The 17,649-nt window shown below is 36.3% G+C and overlaps 1 protein-coding gene and 1 pseudogene across 1 annotated transcript; both read left to right on the forward strand.

Moving 5' to 3' along the window:
- LOC128854893 (probable cytochrome P450 12e1, mitochondrial) overlaps positions 1-17,649 on the forward strand; it is a 38,864-nt pseudogene that overhangs the window by 7,764 nt on the left and 13,451 nt on the right.
- Positions 3,015-8,525, forward strand: LOC128854889 (cytochrome P450 CYP12A2-like). Its single transcript, XM_054089345.1, has 6 exons — positions 3,015-3,243; positions 3,372-3,477; positions 6,695-6,941; positions 6,995-7,111; positions 7,227-7,677; positions 7,752-8,525. The coding sequence occupies exons 1-6, from the start codon at positions 3,154-3,156 to the stop codon at positions 8,331-8,333; spliced, it is 1,593 nt and encodes a 530-aa protein (XP_053945320.1). The 5' UTR covers positions 3,015-3,153; the 3' UTR covers positions 8,334-8,525.

Raw genomic sequence — 17,649 nt, forward strand, 5'->3', positions numbered from 1 at the left:
TCAAAGTGTGAATATTATCTGCGCCGATTTGCTTTTGTTAGCTTTTATACGCCATGTTTTCATCCAGTCGCTAGCACTGCTAAGGTTTCCTTGTAAGTAATCTGAAGCAATTGAGGGAAGGGTACTCCTGGCCATGACGACAGTATCATCTTCATACGTGGCTGCATGTATGTCCTTTGAGTGAATAAAGTATACAAGACGGGGGCTAGAACACTTCCATGTGAAACACCTGCTTTAATTGCATGAAGTTTATTGGTTTCGTTGTTTACCTTAACAAGAAAATGTCTATTTTGCAAGTATGATTTTATGAGCATAAAACAGTTTTTTTTTAATTTTTCAGTATATTTCTTACCACTTGACCACTTCCTACTCGACCAGGTCCATAATACTTGGATCACTTAATATAAAATCTATTGTAATAGAAAGTTTGGAGCCAGCTTGATATACGAGCTTATCTGGGATCATTATGAGTCAAGATTTTAGCTCTCATATGAGATTTCAGATTCTTAGTAGGCCACAAGTCCAGATCGAAACCAAACAAACTCAACCGGCCACGGTGCGTTCAAGTTACAAGGGGGTAAAATTCTAAGAAAAACGGCAACAATGAATGCATTGTTTTTTCTTCGGTTTCTTTTTTTTGCTTTGTATTTATCAAAAGGGAGGTATGTACATATACAGGGTGGGCCATATAGCATTTGCTTTTTGAACCACCTATTTTTTTGAGAATGGTAACACAAATGGCATGTCAAATGTGTTCATAATTTACTTAAGGGGGTAGTATGGTTAATTCGGTGTAAAACAAGCATATTTTTCGAAATTTTTTTTGTCGACACAGTTGATTTATTCAAAATTTTAAAATTACTTCATTATAAAGTCATATTTAAAGAATATTGTGTGAAATTTTCATTGATTTTTATGAAGAAATGAGTTGGTGGCAGCGAATCTTCGCGGACGTCTCATAAAAAAGTTGTATTGCGGTGTCCCTCAGAACTCATTACTGGATCAACTAAAATCAAAAAACCAAATTGATTTCATCAGCTAATAAATTTTCGCAGGTAACAACGTCGAATTTTTTTTTTTTTTTTTTTTTTTAAATTTTTTAAAGCGCTTTGAAGTCAAAACACCGATTTTTCATAAAAAAACCTTGAAAACTTTGTTGTTTTAAAATATGACAAAATTTAAAAAAAAAAAAACTCGACGTCATTACCTCGTGAATAAAGTAAAGAAACAAAAAAACCAAATTTGAAAAGAATCGGTGCAGTAGATATGAATCTACAGTGGACACCGACCGTAAAAAAGGCAAGTGTGAGAAAAACGCGTTTAAAAATTTTCGGCAGCGTGAAATCCGGTTGGAGAGGTAGATACTTAATCCTTTGTGTCTTTGTCAATTTTACTCTAATGCACTTCAAACTTTCACACAATAATCTTAAGATGTTATAGAATAATTTAAAAAAAAAAAAGAAAAAAAATGAAAACAAAAAAAATACCATACTACCCCTTTAAAGGTTTGACATTTACGAAATGGGACGCTATACGCTTGAACAAAATTGGGAAATATTGAAAACCTATTTCCAAAGTGGTGAGTCTTCTTCTTCTTCCACGGTTACAGTAAATGGCGAGCGTTACTGTGACATGCTCAACGAGTTTTTGTTTCCAAAAATTGAAGAGGATGACATGGACGACATTTGGTTTCAACAGGACGGTGCAACTTGTCACACTGCCAAAGTTACACTCGAACTTTTGGCTACCGTTTCTGAATTCCGATATCAATTGGCCGCCTCGGAGCTGTGATTTAAGCCCGTGGGACTATCTCTGGATGGTTTCGTTTTTGCTATGCGAACCATCCAGAGCCGATTGATGTTTTAAAACACGAAATCGAAGTTGTCATTCATGAAATTGGAGCCCAAACAATCAAAAATATGCTTGAAAATTGGGTTGATCGAATGGCCTACTGTAAAGCCAGTCGTGGCAGCCATTTGAACGATATTATTTTTTATTTATAAATGACAATGTTCAATCTTCAAAATAAAAAAAAAAGTTTGAAAAAATATTGATTAGTTTTTTTTTTATAGCCGATTCAAAAAGCAAATTTTACATGGCCCACCCTATATATGAAATTTGTTAAAAAGCCGACTCAATTTCGTCAAAACCGAAGCAAAACTATTAAAACGAAGTTCTAAAACTCCACCCCATTCCCTATTCATAGAAGTGTCTTATATCTTTATACATATTCGGGAAGTAAAGGTAAAAAAGATACATTCTTTGCACTGCGACCAAAATGAGTAGTCGGAGTGGGTGGCCAAAAATTAGTGTCCGTAGAGAATGCAAAAGCAAAGCGGTGTCTCAACCGATTCTGTTCTAGTAATACGAATGTCGAAGAAAATACAAGATTTGGTAGGTCAACGGTCGGAAATGTCGATAAAGTCACGGAAGTAGCGGAATTGAGTGGGCATATGAAAATTATTATTTTCCCCAAAAACCGAATATTAGACACAAAAATAAATAATTATATGGGTGCAAGATACTGGTTTACATAACAGAAAAATAGTGAAACATATCGCACTTAAATCGCGGTGAGCCGACTCAAACAATCGCCAAGTCCAACTTAACACCCAAGTAGAACACGCTTTGGTATAAAAACGGGAACACCATTTCGAAAGAAAAGAGGATTATTACGGCTTTTATTTCAGAAGCAAAGGAAATAATAAATAAAAGAACAGTACAATATTTTGCAATGAATTAACATTTTCTGGATTACATAAATTTATCATAATATTATATAGCATATAAATGTAGCGGTTTTCTTTCATAAGTTAATTTTTCGCTTTATCAACTGAAAGCTCTGAACTCGAATGCGTTGTTGGGTATAAAATATTCAAATAACAACTAATCAAAATATTTTTCATTTGCCATGCGCGATGCTCTTAACAAATTCAATTCCTATTTTGCTTAGAATAGCAACTGTGTAAGTAGATAGCAAACAAATATTTATATGCGCCTCATAACAAGTGGATCAGTTAGTTTGCAAACGTTGAGGTGTTCAGTTCTAATTTTTTTCGGACGAGTGTGACGAGTCGAAATTTGCTTGTCGCTTTATGCGTATTTATATTTGTTTTCAAAGTGTTTGAATAATTATTAAATTGTACTCACAAAATGTTATCGCATTATCTAATGCCAATGATGGGACGTTCGTTGAGGGCGACTTCGTTAAGGCGATATGCGGCAGCGGTGCCACAGCCCCAGGTTGCTTTAATGACAATTATTGTTATTATATATTTTTATAAATTTATGTTTGGTATTTTTTACTTTGTTATTTTCTTTATTTTTTTTTTCATTTTTATTTTTTTTTTGTGCGGAATTGAGATTTATAGTTAAGTGAAAAAGCTATTGCTTCGGATAATTTGGAAAATGCGCGTCCGTTTTCGGAGATGCCCGGTCCAAGCAAATATGAACTGATACGTGGTTTTATGCCAGGAGGTAAGAAAATGCATATATCATTGAACAAAATAGTGGTCAATTCTTATTAGCACAAAATAGAAAAACATTGTATGCCTACTTGTAAATCCCCATCACCGTACAGTCATTAACCTTAAGTGCCGAACTTTTATTTACTATAGAAATAAGCAATTTATGTGATTTCTGATTAAATTTTAAAGCGCCTTTCTTGCACGACATACCTAGTAATTGCTTATTATTGATGTATCACATTATATATGTATATTTTTCAAGTGAAACTTCTTAGACGTCGATGGACGAGCGAGAAGTAAAAGTAAAATTTTAAGGCCAATGTTTTAGTGTTAGACGCTATATGTGCGCACGGCTCTAACGCCACGCTAATACATCGGAGCGAGAGAGAGCAAGGTATAGTTAGAATACGACTTGTGCGTGATGTGGCAGTACGCTTTAACGACAGACGCTATATATACGCAGTTGATATACCACGTGCATTATTATTCATTTTCGTGTTTTGAGCTTATTTTTGTAAATTTTGTCTATTTGTATTCTCTGCAGATGTTGTGAAATTGATTACACATATATATTATTTGTCTCTGTCTCTCTTTCTCTCATTCTCTCTCGGGTCTCTCCCTCTTTCCTTGTCTACCTTGCCAGTTTCACTTCTGTTATGTACCATATACTAAGCTACACGCACTTTTTTTTATTTCGAGAAAACGCGCAACACCGCCAAAGAAAAAAATTATCGAGAATTTAAGCCACTTCAAACTGTCACTTTATTTTAATATAAAATTATACATTTTTTCAATTCTGATAAAAAAAAAGTTTGAAATTTTGATAAAAATTCGACAAATTTTTATAAACTTTTTACAACGTCTGAAACTTTTATTTGTATGATTTTTATTGTATAATGGACTATATTTTTATAGAAAGATAATAGTTTAAATAAATAATGAATTATAATTTAAATAATTAAAAAAAACAAAATTGGTGGTCGTGAACACATCGCGATTCTATTATTTTGTCCACAAGTTTATATACTATTATTAAGAAATTATTTAATTTACTCACATACAAATTTTAATTTATGTGCGTATTGTTAATATAAGAAACAAACCGACGACGACGGCATTTAGAAATTAAAGCAAATAAAGCGAGCGTACCACAACATACATACTCGTATGTACATAACACTCATGCATGGCATTGCTTGCTAAGAATCGTTTATAACAGTGATGGCGTAACAAAATCGTAATAAAGCTCGTACAACAACAAAACTGTTTTCTAGTGTTGCTACTTAACCCTTTAGTGGGCAAATTCATCTACAGACTTACATTCTAAATACGCGTAATTTCATTCAACTTAAATATGCGTGGGTTTGTTCATACCCGCACACTCTTGTGCCCAATAGTATTGGATTATAATTTTATTCACATAACATTTTTTGTAGCATCATTAAGGAATCAAGATAGATATAGATATATACAATATATACAAAACTGCTCAGAGAGATGAAGGGAGTGGCATATCCGTCCGCCCGTGCACTCATTTGCTCTCTTAATTCTTAAGGATTTGTGGGAAGTACTGAAAAAAGTGTCGGCTTATGGGGAGTGTCCGCTTACATATGAAAGACGAGAGCAGTTTAAGCCAACTAGCATAGAAATGTGTTGATGCTACCGTATTAAGCAATTATTTTGTTCTACTATTGCAGTAAAATCTTTCTCCCTATTTCTGACTAGATACCGGAGTATTGAAACAGACTAAAAGTTTTTCTTTAGCTTTTTCCTTTTTCGTTCAGCTGTTCTATAAGGTTGCAATAATATTGAGAATTTATTGTTTTACCAGTTTACAAGTAGTTCATAAACAAAATTCCTTTCGCATCCCAAAAAACGGATTCTAACACCTTCTTGGCCGATTTCTTGACACGAACTCGTTTCGGAGCCGAAGAATCCGGTTCATACAACTCTTTAGCCTTTCATTTTGATTAAGGATCTTAGTGATAGACCCAAGTCTCATCCATAGTGATGAATCGATGCACAAAATCTACCTTATTTTCTCAAAAATCCTCTAAATGTTAATGCGAAAGTCGCATTCGAATGTGTTTTTGTTCCACTGGTAGCGCATGCGGCACCCATTGGGCACACAGCCTTCTGAAACCCAATACTTCTGTCAAAATATTGCTTACACTGCCCACTGCTTGTACGACCACAATGAAATTCAGCAAGCCATCTATCTACTGTACTAATTGGTGGCGGAAAGTCCTTATATACTTTCAACATTCGCTGATAAATTTCTTTTGCTTTTAAACCTTCCAAAAATAAAAATTCAGTCACTGCACGATACTTGATTTTTTCCATTGTAGAAAATACTGTGACACGTCGATACTAAATGGCTGGTAAACAATTATGAACTGGCAGATTGTAATGAAACTTCATACACGTTCATATGAAGAGTATACCAATATAACAAAAAGTTATGTGGAAGATGAGCTGGAATCGTCTCAACACCTTCTTCTCAGTTACCCTGGTCTCGTCGGGCTAAAATTCAGACGGATGGGCTGTCACTTATCCGCTACACCTGTGGATATATCAGGTTTAAATATCACACATCTGGTAAATTTTATAAGTAGCTTGAGGCGGTACGGTTTAGTATAAATGGTAATTTTACGTTGCGCTTTCTGATTGTTTTTTGTTTTTGTTCTTTTTTAAGTTTTAGATTAGATTAGGTTAGGATGGGTTGAGGTGTTCGGAGAGAGGGCACACTTAGTAAAAGAAATTGAGTTCGTCCTTTGTAATTCCATTCCAAAGGAGATAAGAAGGAATATGGAAACTAATAGGAGTGAAAATGGAGCCGGAGGGGGATTGGGTATTTGTGAATTACGACCGTAACGGTTGCGTTAATCGCCCATGCTGCTGATGAAGTTCATTATATTGTTAATATCAAGGCCTTTCATAAGCAAGCTTAGCAAAAAAATTAAAGCCAAGACCGTTAAGGAGAAGATGCTTAGATAATTCCACCTGGCCTTCCATACAGGTAATGCGGAAAGGACTTGAAGTAATGCCGAGTCTCACAGCACGTATACCCCGTGGAAAACAAGGGCACTTACAACATTATTTACCTTCTTCATTTACATTATATTGGTTTTACTGGGTTTGTGTAGACTATTATTTTAAGAAAGTAGCTCTTAGTATATTCGAATTTCATTGCTTAACATTAACATTATTCTTCTCCCACCATTTAGGGGAATATTCTAAGCAAGGATTTGTGGAAGCAATAGGAAACATGCAAAAAAAGTACGGCGACATTTTCTACTTTCCCGCCATATTCGGCAGACCGAAAATGGTAATTGATCTAAATCCAGCAGACTATCCCATCATATTCCGCAATGAAGGGATATGGCCTGAGCGCCGTGGCTTCGAGACATTCGCCTACCATCGGAACGTACATCGCGCAGACTTCTTTCAAGGCATTAATGGACTTATCTCAACGTATGTGTACTTAAGAAAGTTGAGCACACTTTCACTAACTTTCAATCTTGTAGAGCTGGCGAGGATTGGGCCAAAATTCGCACAGCAGTTAATCCGATTATGATGCAGCCGAAGAATGCCAGACTTTACCTGAATACGATATTGGAAATTAACGATGAGTTCCTAGAAAGGTTGTTTTAATATACATGTATACTTATGCATATACATATATATGTTTATACATATGTGTAGATATTTGAATTCAGTGTTCTCACTTCCACGTCTCCTTGTTGAAAATATTTACAGAATTCGTGACACACGTGATCCGGATACACTCGAAGTACCTGGTGACTTCCACGACGATATGAATCGTCTAACATTGGAAGGCGTTGTGGGTGTTGCACTCAACACTCGTCTGGGCATGATACATAAAAATCGTGACAGTGCCGAATGTAAATTACTTTTGAAATCGATACGCAACTTTTTTGACTACTCCGAAGATTTGGAAATAAAACCATCCTTTTGGAAGATCGTCAAAACACCAAAATTCTACAAGCTGATGGACACATTAGATACCCTAACTGATCTATGTAACACTTACATTGATCAGGCGCTGAGGCAAATTGAATCAGATAAAGATGGCAAACTTACCTCAGAGGGGGGTAAGGAGAAGAGTGTATTGGAGAAACTATTGCGCATTGATCGTCGAATCGCTGTGGTAATGGCGCTAGACATGATGATGGCTGGAGTTGATACGGTAAGTTCACTTTCATGTCATATTTTTTACATGGAGTTCACACGTATATAATTAATTACTAATCGCAATCACAGACAAGCTCCACCTTGGCTGGCATCCTATTATGTATTGCCAAGAATCCCGACAAACAAGCTAAACTCTTCGAGGAACTCAAGCGTATACTGCCAAACAAAGATTCCCAATTGAGTATAGAGAATATGCAAAATCTACCTTATTTGCGCGCTTGTATTAAAGAGGGCATACGCTATCATCCCATAACTGCGGGCACAATACGTAGCCTACCTACCGATGTGGTGTTGAGTGGCTATCACATTCCAGCTGGAGTTGATGTCTCGGTCAGTTCGAATTTATTGTTGCGCAATGAACATTTTGTGAAGGAGCCGAATAAATACATGCCCGAACGTTGGTTACGCAATGACGCCGAAGGCAAGAAATATCAGCTAGAAAATCCATTTCTATATCTTCCTTTCGGTTTTGGTCCACGCCTCTGTGTGGGTAAACGTATTGCTGAGCTGGAGTTGGAGGTGACTTTGGCGCGTTTGGTGCGAAATTTCGTAATTGAATTCAACTATTCCACGGAGAACGCTTTCATACTCAAAATGATTAATATCCCAGCTATACCACTGAAATTTAAGTTTGAGGAGAGGAAGGAATAATGCGGAGATAAAGTAATGGTATAGGTATACAAGTACAAGTAAAAATGAAGAAAGGAATTGAATTGAAAAGTGTTTCAAATTTGTAAATTTGATCGATTTCACCTATATACACACATGTATGTGCAGATATGTAAATATACTAATTATGTATCTATGTATAAGCATATAAGGGCTAACAAAGAAAGCCAAATATTTACTTGTTGTGATAAGCCGATAAGGATGCACTCAGTGTAAGATAAGTATTATATTGTATATCGTGGGAAGTGATTCGAGAAATGTAAATAATAACCAATTATCAATTTATTCAGTAATGGTTGTCATAAAAAGGAATAAGAAACATTTTTTATGTACTAATGTATACATATATTGATTTCTAAAAAAACATACCGGCACATTTTTTAGTATACAGAAGCATCTAGACATATATTTAGAATTTGCTTTATTTTTTAACACACATTTCCGCTAACTATGTTTACGAGGGTATATCAAAGCACTAACCGCAAAAATCCTTTAAGTAAGCGACTTTTTTTTCTAAATTTACATTTAGATGCAGAATCGTTATAAAACCAATAGCACGTCAGTTGCACGATATAAAGAATACAAAGGTAATGCCATCAGAAGACGTGACGTCGGCACTGGAAATAAATAAATCTTTATGTGCAAACTTACTTGTTTGTTAGTCAGAGAAAAAAGTTGTATTAAATGTATTAAAATAGATACAGAAGTGAATAGGTGCAGGTAAAATTAATCACACCATTTTACCTGTATTATAATATATAATGCTATATTATGTATCATGATATTATATATTTGTATCATGATATAAAAGTTTATGAAACAACTGGAAACTTATATATTGTGAATCAATACTATTATAAATTTGATTCAAAAATTATGATGGTTATGGATTAATTAATGATGGTTTTTCATTATGCTTTTTCAAACAATATTAATTTTTTTTTCGTAATACATGAAATTAAGTGTTTCCAATTCATGAATAAAAAAAAAATTATTATATTTGAAATACACAAATATAGGATCGCTTAATGTAGGTAAAATGGGATAGTTTTCACATTTAATTTTAATGCATCTATTCACATATATCATGTAAAAAGTTTCAACATAAGCTATCCATTTATATGTAGGTATATGTTTCTATGGCTATAAATACTAAAAAATGGTATGACTAAATTTTGCTCTCCGTATTTATATAACGTCGAAATTTCGACGCATGGGCGGTCCTAGTAAAAATTGATTTTGACTTCTATGTACTAATCTAGGAAAAATCACACACGTCGCTCAAGAGAATACATATGTATGTATTTAATATGGTTTTCTTTCAATATTTGATTTAATTTTACTAATGTAAATAATTCATAAGCCAAAAGAAGATTTTTTTTTTTTTTTTTTTTTTGGCGGTGAGGTTGGGTTAAAAATGCCTTCGCACCATACGTGTGTGGTGATTCCACTAAAAAATCCCTCCTCTTCTCTTGGATTTTTTCCTCCACCCCGGGACTGCTTCCGCATTGATTCGAGGTAGAGGGCCAAGACGGCGTCCTAAGAAGGGCACTTACTTACTCACCCTGCGTCCAGGGTCGCCTGTTTTGAGAAACCTATGCTCAATGCTCTTCATCATAACTTTCCGTTTCGCGCTTCTTTTTTTGGATAATATCCTCTACAAAATTTGTGACGGCACCAATAGCTCGTTGCAGACCTGTTCTCTCTACGTTCCACCTCTCGCATTTAAAGAAGGTGTGCTCCGCATCATCATACTCAGTATCTCCATATATGCAGTTTGGTTGGCTCACTTTACCCATCCGCCACAAATACTTGCGAAAGGACCCATGTCCGGACAAAAACTGTGTGAGGTAATAGTTAACCTCACCGCGCTTTCGTTCTACCCACTTTTTTAGATCGGGTATTGGTTTCGCTGTCCATCTACCATACCGTTCAGAGTTCCATCTTGCCTGCCAAAGTGTGAGCGTTTGAACTCTAATATCGGAGAAACGTAGTACTAGGATTCCTGTGTTTTTTGCCTCCCATTTCCGTTTGCGCTCTTGTGCTAGAATATCTATAGGGATGGTTCCGCTGATAACTAACACCGCTGCTTCAGATACTGTTCTATATGACGAAGCCACTCTGAGAGCGCAGGTGTGTTGCACAGATTGCAAAGTTTTCCGCCGGCATTGCACACTTAGCGAATCTGCCCATATTTCGCATCCGTATAAGAGAATCGAGTTCGTCGTGTCCATTAAAAGTTTTCGCTTGTTCTGCGTTGGATCTCCAAGGTTTGCCATGAGCTCACTTAACATGCCACTTACTTTGGCAGCTCTTGTGGCAGCATGGTTTATATGCGCCCAGTAGGTTAGCCTTGTGTCTAATTGCACTCCTAGGTACTTGACCACTATTTTTGTCCATAAAGTGGCATCGAGTACTTGTATGTCTACATCTAATGGGATACGTCTGTTCGTTAGAAGGATTAGCTCTGTTTTCTCTGTGGCTAGCTTTAATCCATGATTTTCTAGCCATGTCTGAACTCGGATCATCACCTGATTTAACTCCCTTTTGGCTTCGTCAGTGTTTCGGGCGATTATTACAGCTGCAATATCATCTGCGTATCCCACCAAATGCTTATATTCCAAAGTTCAGGTCCGAGTATTGATCCTTGGGCCGCACCTGCTGTTATTTGTTTGGTCTTACACCCTTCTCGCGCTTCGTATAAGAGCACGCGACTGCTTAGATAGCTGCGAGTAATCTTCAATATATTAGATTATTCGGGGTCTTGAATTTTACCTTTAAAGCTTCAATTACGTCGTCCCAACTTAAACTGTTGAAAGCATATCTAATATCCAGTGTGGCTAGTAATACTAAACGATTGGAGTATCGATTACCTGCCTGGGCATGTTCTACGCTAGCTATTACATCTTGGATGGCTCCTAAGGTAGATCTGCCACTTCTAAAACCATGCTGCCTTTCGGAGGTGCCGCCGCTGTTCTCTACGGCTTCGCTAAGCCTATGCTTTATCAGTTTCTCAAAGAGTTTTTCTGCGTTATCCAGCATACATAACGGTCTATAAGCGGACGCTAATGTTGGGTCTCCCTTTCCCTTACTGATTAGTACTAATTTTTGTTTTTTCCATATTTCTCAAAAAATTCCTTCTTTTAGGCATGCGTTGTAAAAGTAGACAATAAAACTTAAACATAACAGGAAAATAAAAAGTAAACACAGATGTTAAGAATTTTGTTTTGTATTTGCAATTAATAGCTCTAAGTCATATGTTTAAAAAAATGAAATGTGAATCTGTACTTTGTATGACCATCCCGAGCATCTATAACACTTTCTAGTCGGTTTCTCATAACATAAATCAATTTGTGCCATTCCCCGAATATAAAATATGTTCACAAAATTTCTATTTTCTTTTCTATTTCAATATTTCTTCATTCCAGAATATTCCAATATTGCATGCATCCATCTTATCTTCTGTAAACACCAAATCACCCATTCCCTTGATGGATATGCATCCCCACACCATGACTGAAAGCTTAGCAAATTTCACTGTCGGTATAATATTCCGCCTTTCCAGTGCTTTGAATGACTGCCTCCTCACTCTATTGGGTCCATCGTTATAATACCGCATGATTTTAGTATCATCGCAAAACATCACATCATCCGAGTAGCTATCTGGTTGAGCTAGGTACGTTCTAGCAAAATATAACTACATACATTTCAATATGCTGTGCAGAAATTATTTTTTTACAAAACTAGGCGGGCGGTTTCATGAGAAACTTCAAAGTCGAACTTATTTCTTAGCTCACTATGTAGCAAGATTTCTTGTCGGACACTTTTTTGTTATGAATCTATCACCTGCTCAATGTGTGTTAACTATGACAACAACAACAATATATTAAACGTGACAACAGAATGCGAAATGTTTGAATTGTTTATGACAAAAAAAGTTAGGCATATCTAACCTCACATCTACTTTACATCTTCTACTAAATGTTTTTTAGCATCTGTCGAATCTGTGTTCTGACTTTGTTTCGTTTTTTAATGTGGGTATCTTGTTATCTTAACATTTCATTTTCAAAATGGCATCAAAAAAACCAGATCGCTATATTCGCTCATGCATGAAAATTGGCGACCGCCGTAACCGAATGGGTTGGTGCGTGATTGCCATCCGGAACTCAGAGAGAACGTAGGTTCGAATCTCGCTGGAAGACCAAAAAAGAAGAAAAAGTGTTTTCTAATAGCGGTCGCCTCCCGGTAGGCAATGGCAAGCCTCCGAGTGTATTTCTGCCATGAAAAATCTTCTCATAAAAAATATCTGCTGCTCGGATTCGGTTTGAATATGTAGGTCCCTCCATTTGTGGAACAACATCAAGACGCACGCCTCAAAGACGCACGCCACAAATATGAAAATTGAATTTTCAAATTACCAAATGACAGTTGATGTTAAGATAGATACGAGAGACTTAGAAATTTATGACTACAAATTTAGATATTTTTACCATGTTTATATCAACTCGCTCTCTATTTATCCGATATTTCAGCAGGATATTGTGAAAATTGATAATAAGTAAATGTACATGACATCAGAACGAAATAATTCAGGGCATATGTTTCGTAATGCCTCGTGTGCTATAAGTAAGAAGTCTGAAAAGACTTTAGGGCTACCTTAAAGTTAGTGTTCAACTCGAATGCCGTAGGAATGAAGACTGTCTAAAAAAGACTGCAGAGGCTATTTTCTCTATGAAATTAATGAATTAAATGTATAGATTAGATCGTAGCGGTTGTCCACTATGCAGCACACTCGCGTTCATAACCCACTGTGATGCCGCATGAGAAACTTGTCTCGATCTCATTAAAACTAATGTGAATTTTTCGAAAACTTTTGGTTCCACAATGCTGAGACCTTCCCTTCAAAAATGGTGAGCTTTCGTTTGGAGAGAACAGGACAGTGGCGCAGCTTCTATGCGTTTAGATTACGCTTCGGCGAAAATTGTGGGCTGATTATGTAGATGCGTTCAATAGGCCATATTCCATTCGATATTCTTAAAATTTCTGAACAATAAGCAGCATATAATTACAGCAGCTCAAATATGTCATTTTTCAGTTTCTCTATAAGATGCCGAGTCTAGCCCTACAATTCACATCGATGCCGAAATGGCCAGAAGCCCATTTTACATTTGAGCGAAATGACTTAGCCATCTCTTTAAGAGATGTGTGGCGTTTGAAGACTATCTTGGAGGTTGTCGACTACTTCGTGAGGGATTTTATCGCCGCCTGGCTATCACTGAAAATATAAATATCAGTTCATGGTATCGCATCACCCTATGCCAGTGTCACGTCAACTAAGGTAATTGCTTATATAGTAATCAATTCAGTCTGAAAAACAAAGCAATAATCGGGCAGTCAAATGCTAAAGGAGATCCCCAGATATTCGGAATATACACCTCCGCTCACCCATCTCGCGCCCTGGAGCTTTGAACTATCTGTATATACATGAATGGACTCGTCCTGCCTGTTTCAACTCTTCCCATAAGAGTGGAAGGGCCGCGAGCATTGTGGTGGTTGTTGTAGGTTTCGTTGCATAGACTACCATGCCGTAAAGCTCCGCAATATCGGTGTCGTTCAAGTGTTCAGATTTATTGCCGCGCTACTAACGACATATTTTGCCTTCAGATCTACTGAAAAGAAGTGTAGTGACGCATACAATGCTTTCGGTGATTTCATTGACATTACACCAGCTGGAAGAATATATGTAGTAGTATGCGTTAAAAGATTGTTCTCCTTTCATCGAATATATGTATAGAATGAATTGGCAAGAAGAAAACACGCATTTAAAACTTCTTGTGTCATTCAGTCGAAGATATAACTTCTACCCCTCGAAGCATTTTCTGAAGTACTTTTCACTGTAAGTCGGAGGATAAGTAGTCCCAGCACTTGAACTGGTTCTAGATATATGAAACTAATTGGTATGTAAGTAAAACTAAGCGCCAAATCTAACTCTGCTGTAGAATTAGATATAACGCCTTTTATTTTCTCCAAGCGTTATCAAGTGGCGATTAGGTGAAACAACTGTTATAAATAAATATGTAGAATCTTGGCAGCGCTGGTATAGAGCTGTAAAAAGTGACATTAATTTTTTTGTCAAATAGTGAGTTATACTAGTTTTATGAGGTATGACCATACTCACTGGCGGCGATAACTTTGTTGTTGTGAGCCGCTAGGAGAAATAGCGAGTAGAGAAGAATGAATAAAAGAGGCCAATATTTAGGATATTTCGTATTTACGTAATTAGTAAACAAAAATTCTAAATTGTAGGATAACCGCAATGGCAAAATCATTGCCTAATACAATAAATATTTTATAACTTTACAAACTATACTCTTTTTAGATATATTACCTATCACACTGTTTTGATAGCAATATATTTATTAACCCTAGAACACACACCCAGAAAATACCACGTAAACACACACCCGGGATAAGTTTGTACCCGGGACCTTATTTTGCGGTTTTTTTAATGCTTATTCAACCGATTTCTATGATTTTTTTTAAATGTATATTTTAATATATAAAAAGTATTTTGTCTTTTGTTTCATTCGAATATTCCTACTGGTTCCAGCGATATGGGCAAATAAAGTCAGGACATGCAACAGTGGATTTTTGTTTTTGTTGTTGTCCTGATAAATGCAAAACAAAATAATATAATTTATAATAATATACTTGTAGAGTAACATCGAATACACATTTTGGTTTTTATTTCATTGAAATATTCTATCTGGTTCAAGAGATATGTGCAAAAAGGTCGCGCAAGGTATGGGTACGTAGGTAGCAAATACACTGGTATAACTGGTTTTTGTATTTTATATGCAGCTGCAAGGGTTGTTTTCACACGAGGTGTTGTTATAAATGCTGCCTGTTGATATTTTCATTATTATTTTGGTGCTCAAAAGTGTAAGAAGTGAAAATATAAGTGCAAATAAACATAACTGAAACTATAAATAACTGGATACGAAATGACTTCAAGGAGAAACGAATATTTATCAAGTGCAGCATATATTGTAGAAGGTAAAAAATGTAAAATAAGCAACAATGTAAACATATACTAATTTTTTTTATTATGCAGGCTAACTGAGGAACAGCGAGAATCATATATATTATACAATCTTTATTTGATGAAATTTGTGACGATGACGCTCCCTATGACTTTGACTCAGAAGATGAAGAAGAAATTCAATTCAATGACATTGAAATTGCTGATGACGATGCTGAAGTTTCGCAAAGTGCCGCAGAAGTATTACCTGATTATGCGGACTATGAGAATGATGAAGAAGACGATGAAAAAGAAGTAGAAGAAAATAATGAATTACCTGCTAGTGGCGAAAAATTTGTTGCACGTGATGGTACTGAGTGGATGAAAGAACCAAATGTAAGTCGTCAGGTACTCAGACAAAATATTATAAGAGGACGTTCTGGACCAGCTAGATGCACTGAAATGTTGTCAATAGAGCAAACATTCAAATGTTTCATGAACGTTGAAATGGCTGATATAATTATGCGCCACACAAATAAGTTAGCAAAAGAAACTTATAATGCTTACAACAATGCGCATCCAAACACAACTCCTAAGTCATGGACGCCTGTGTCAATAACAGAGCTGTATGCATTTTTTGGCATACTTATTATGACTGGTGCGAACCATAGCAATGGAGAACATGTTCGAGATTTATGGAGCGTCAAAAACTATACTTTATATCGCGCCACAATGGGAGTCAACCGTTTCTGTTCGATATTGCGGTTCCTAAGATTTGACGATAAAAACACTCGTGCAACACGCTTACTAACTGATAAAGCAGCACCGATCAGTGAGTTGTGGACGATGATGAACAATAATCTTGCTGCACATTACAAGCCCAGCTCATGCTTGACGATTGATAAACAATTATTTCCTTACATACCGTCAAAACCTGCTAAATATGGTGTCAAGGTTTGGTGGATTTGCGATGCCACAAATGCATATCCACTGCATGGACAAATATATACTGGCCAAGGCGAACGAGTGGTGAAGGATTTGTCTGCCAAATACCAAGGAAGTGGCCGAAACATTACAATGGACAATTTTTTTACGACCTTGCCAGTTGCAGAACTGCTTCTCACCTGGAAACTCACAATCGTTGGAACTTTGCGCAAAAACAAATCATATATTCCTCAAGAAATGAAGCAGAACAAAAACAGGACAATTGGTTCAACGGCATTTGGCTTCAAAAATAATGTGACAATGTGGTCTTATGTTCCCAAAAAAAATAAAGCAGTAATTTTGCTTTCGACCATGCATAATGATGCTGAAATAGCTGACAGTGGGAAACCTGAAATAATTGAATATTATAATCGTACCAAAGGTGGTGTTGATCGAATGGACCAAATGTTTGCGGAATATCCAACACAAAGACAAACAAAACGATGGCCACTAGCGATGTTCTTCAACATGTTGGACATTACAGCTCTTGCAGCCTACATTGTCTACGATTTGAATAACCCTATGTTGCCTTGGAGAACAAACAACAAGCGTAAGCAGATCCTGCGCAGCTTGGCTGAAGCATTGTGTATGCCCATTATTGAAGCCAGAGCCATAAATCGTCAAGTGACGCGAAATTTTTCGACTAAAATTGCTATTGAAGCATATTTCAACCGACCGCTGGAATCAATGGTGTCAACAGCAACATCAACATCTGCCGCAGCACGCACGCCAAAATCTGTGTCCGGATCTTGCTATTTATGTTACGCACAAGAGGAAAAACGCCGTAGAAAAACCAGAAAGCTGTGCGCCAAATGTAAGAAGCCAATGTGTCTTGAACATTCGGTCACATCAACAAATTGCTCTATTTGCCATGATTTTCCTTAGATATAAGATGCATTTTTATAATTTTTATAATAAAAGTCAATAATATAAAAAATGTTTTTTTTTTATTATTAGGAGGATTTTTACTATTGGGGTACAAACGTATCCCGGGTGTGTGTTTACGTATATAATGTGTTTGGAAGGCTGTAGCTCCTGAACCAATGATCCAATCTGGTTCAAATTTTGAATTTGACCTCAAAACTAAATAATCTTCCTAGATCCGAAGTTAGCGGTATAGAGGTATAGCGGTTCAAAAGTTACAACACTTCAAATTTGAAGTGAATACATTTGTACCCGGGTGTGGGTTCTAGGGTTAAGAATAAAACATAAACAAACAAAAAAACTCGCTGGCACGTTTTCAGATAAAATCACTCTCTTATACGCAGAGCAACTTTAATTCATAATTTGATA

Source organism: Anastrepha ludens, chromosome 2 (assembly GCF_028408465.1).
Source record: "Anastrepha ludens isolate Willacy chromosome 2, idAnaLude1.1, whole genome shotgun sequence".
NCBI lineage: Eukaryota > Metazoa > Arthropoda > Insecta > Diptera > Tephritidae > Anastrepha > Anastrepha ludens.

Excerpts from the sequence above, each read along its gene's own strand:
- LOC128854889 (XM_054089345.1), top strand. The coding sequence starts at position 3,154 with ATGTTATCGCATTATCTAATGCCAATGATGGGACGTTCGTTGAGGGCG. Across the intron at positions 3,244-3,371 it reads CAGCGGTGCCACAGCCCCAG|TTAAGTGAAAAAGCTATTGC; the intron begins GTTGCTTTAATG and ends TGAGATTTATAG. Across the intron at positions 3,478-6,694 it reads ACGTGGTTTTATGCCAGGAG|GGGAATATTCTAAGCAAGGA; the intron begins GTAAGAAAATGC and ends CCCACCATTTAG.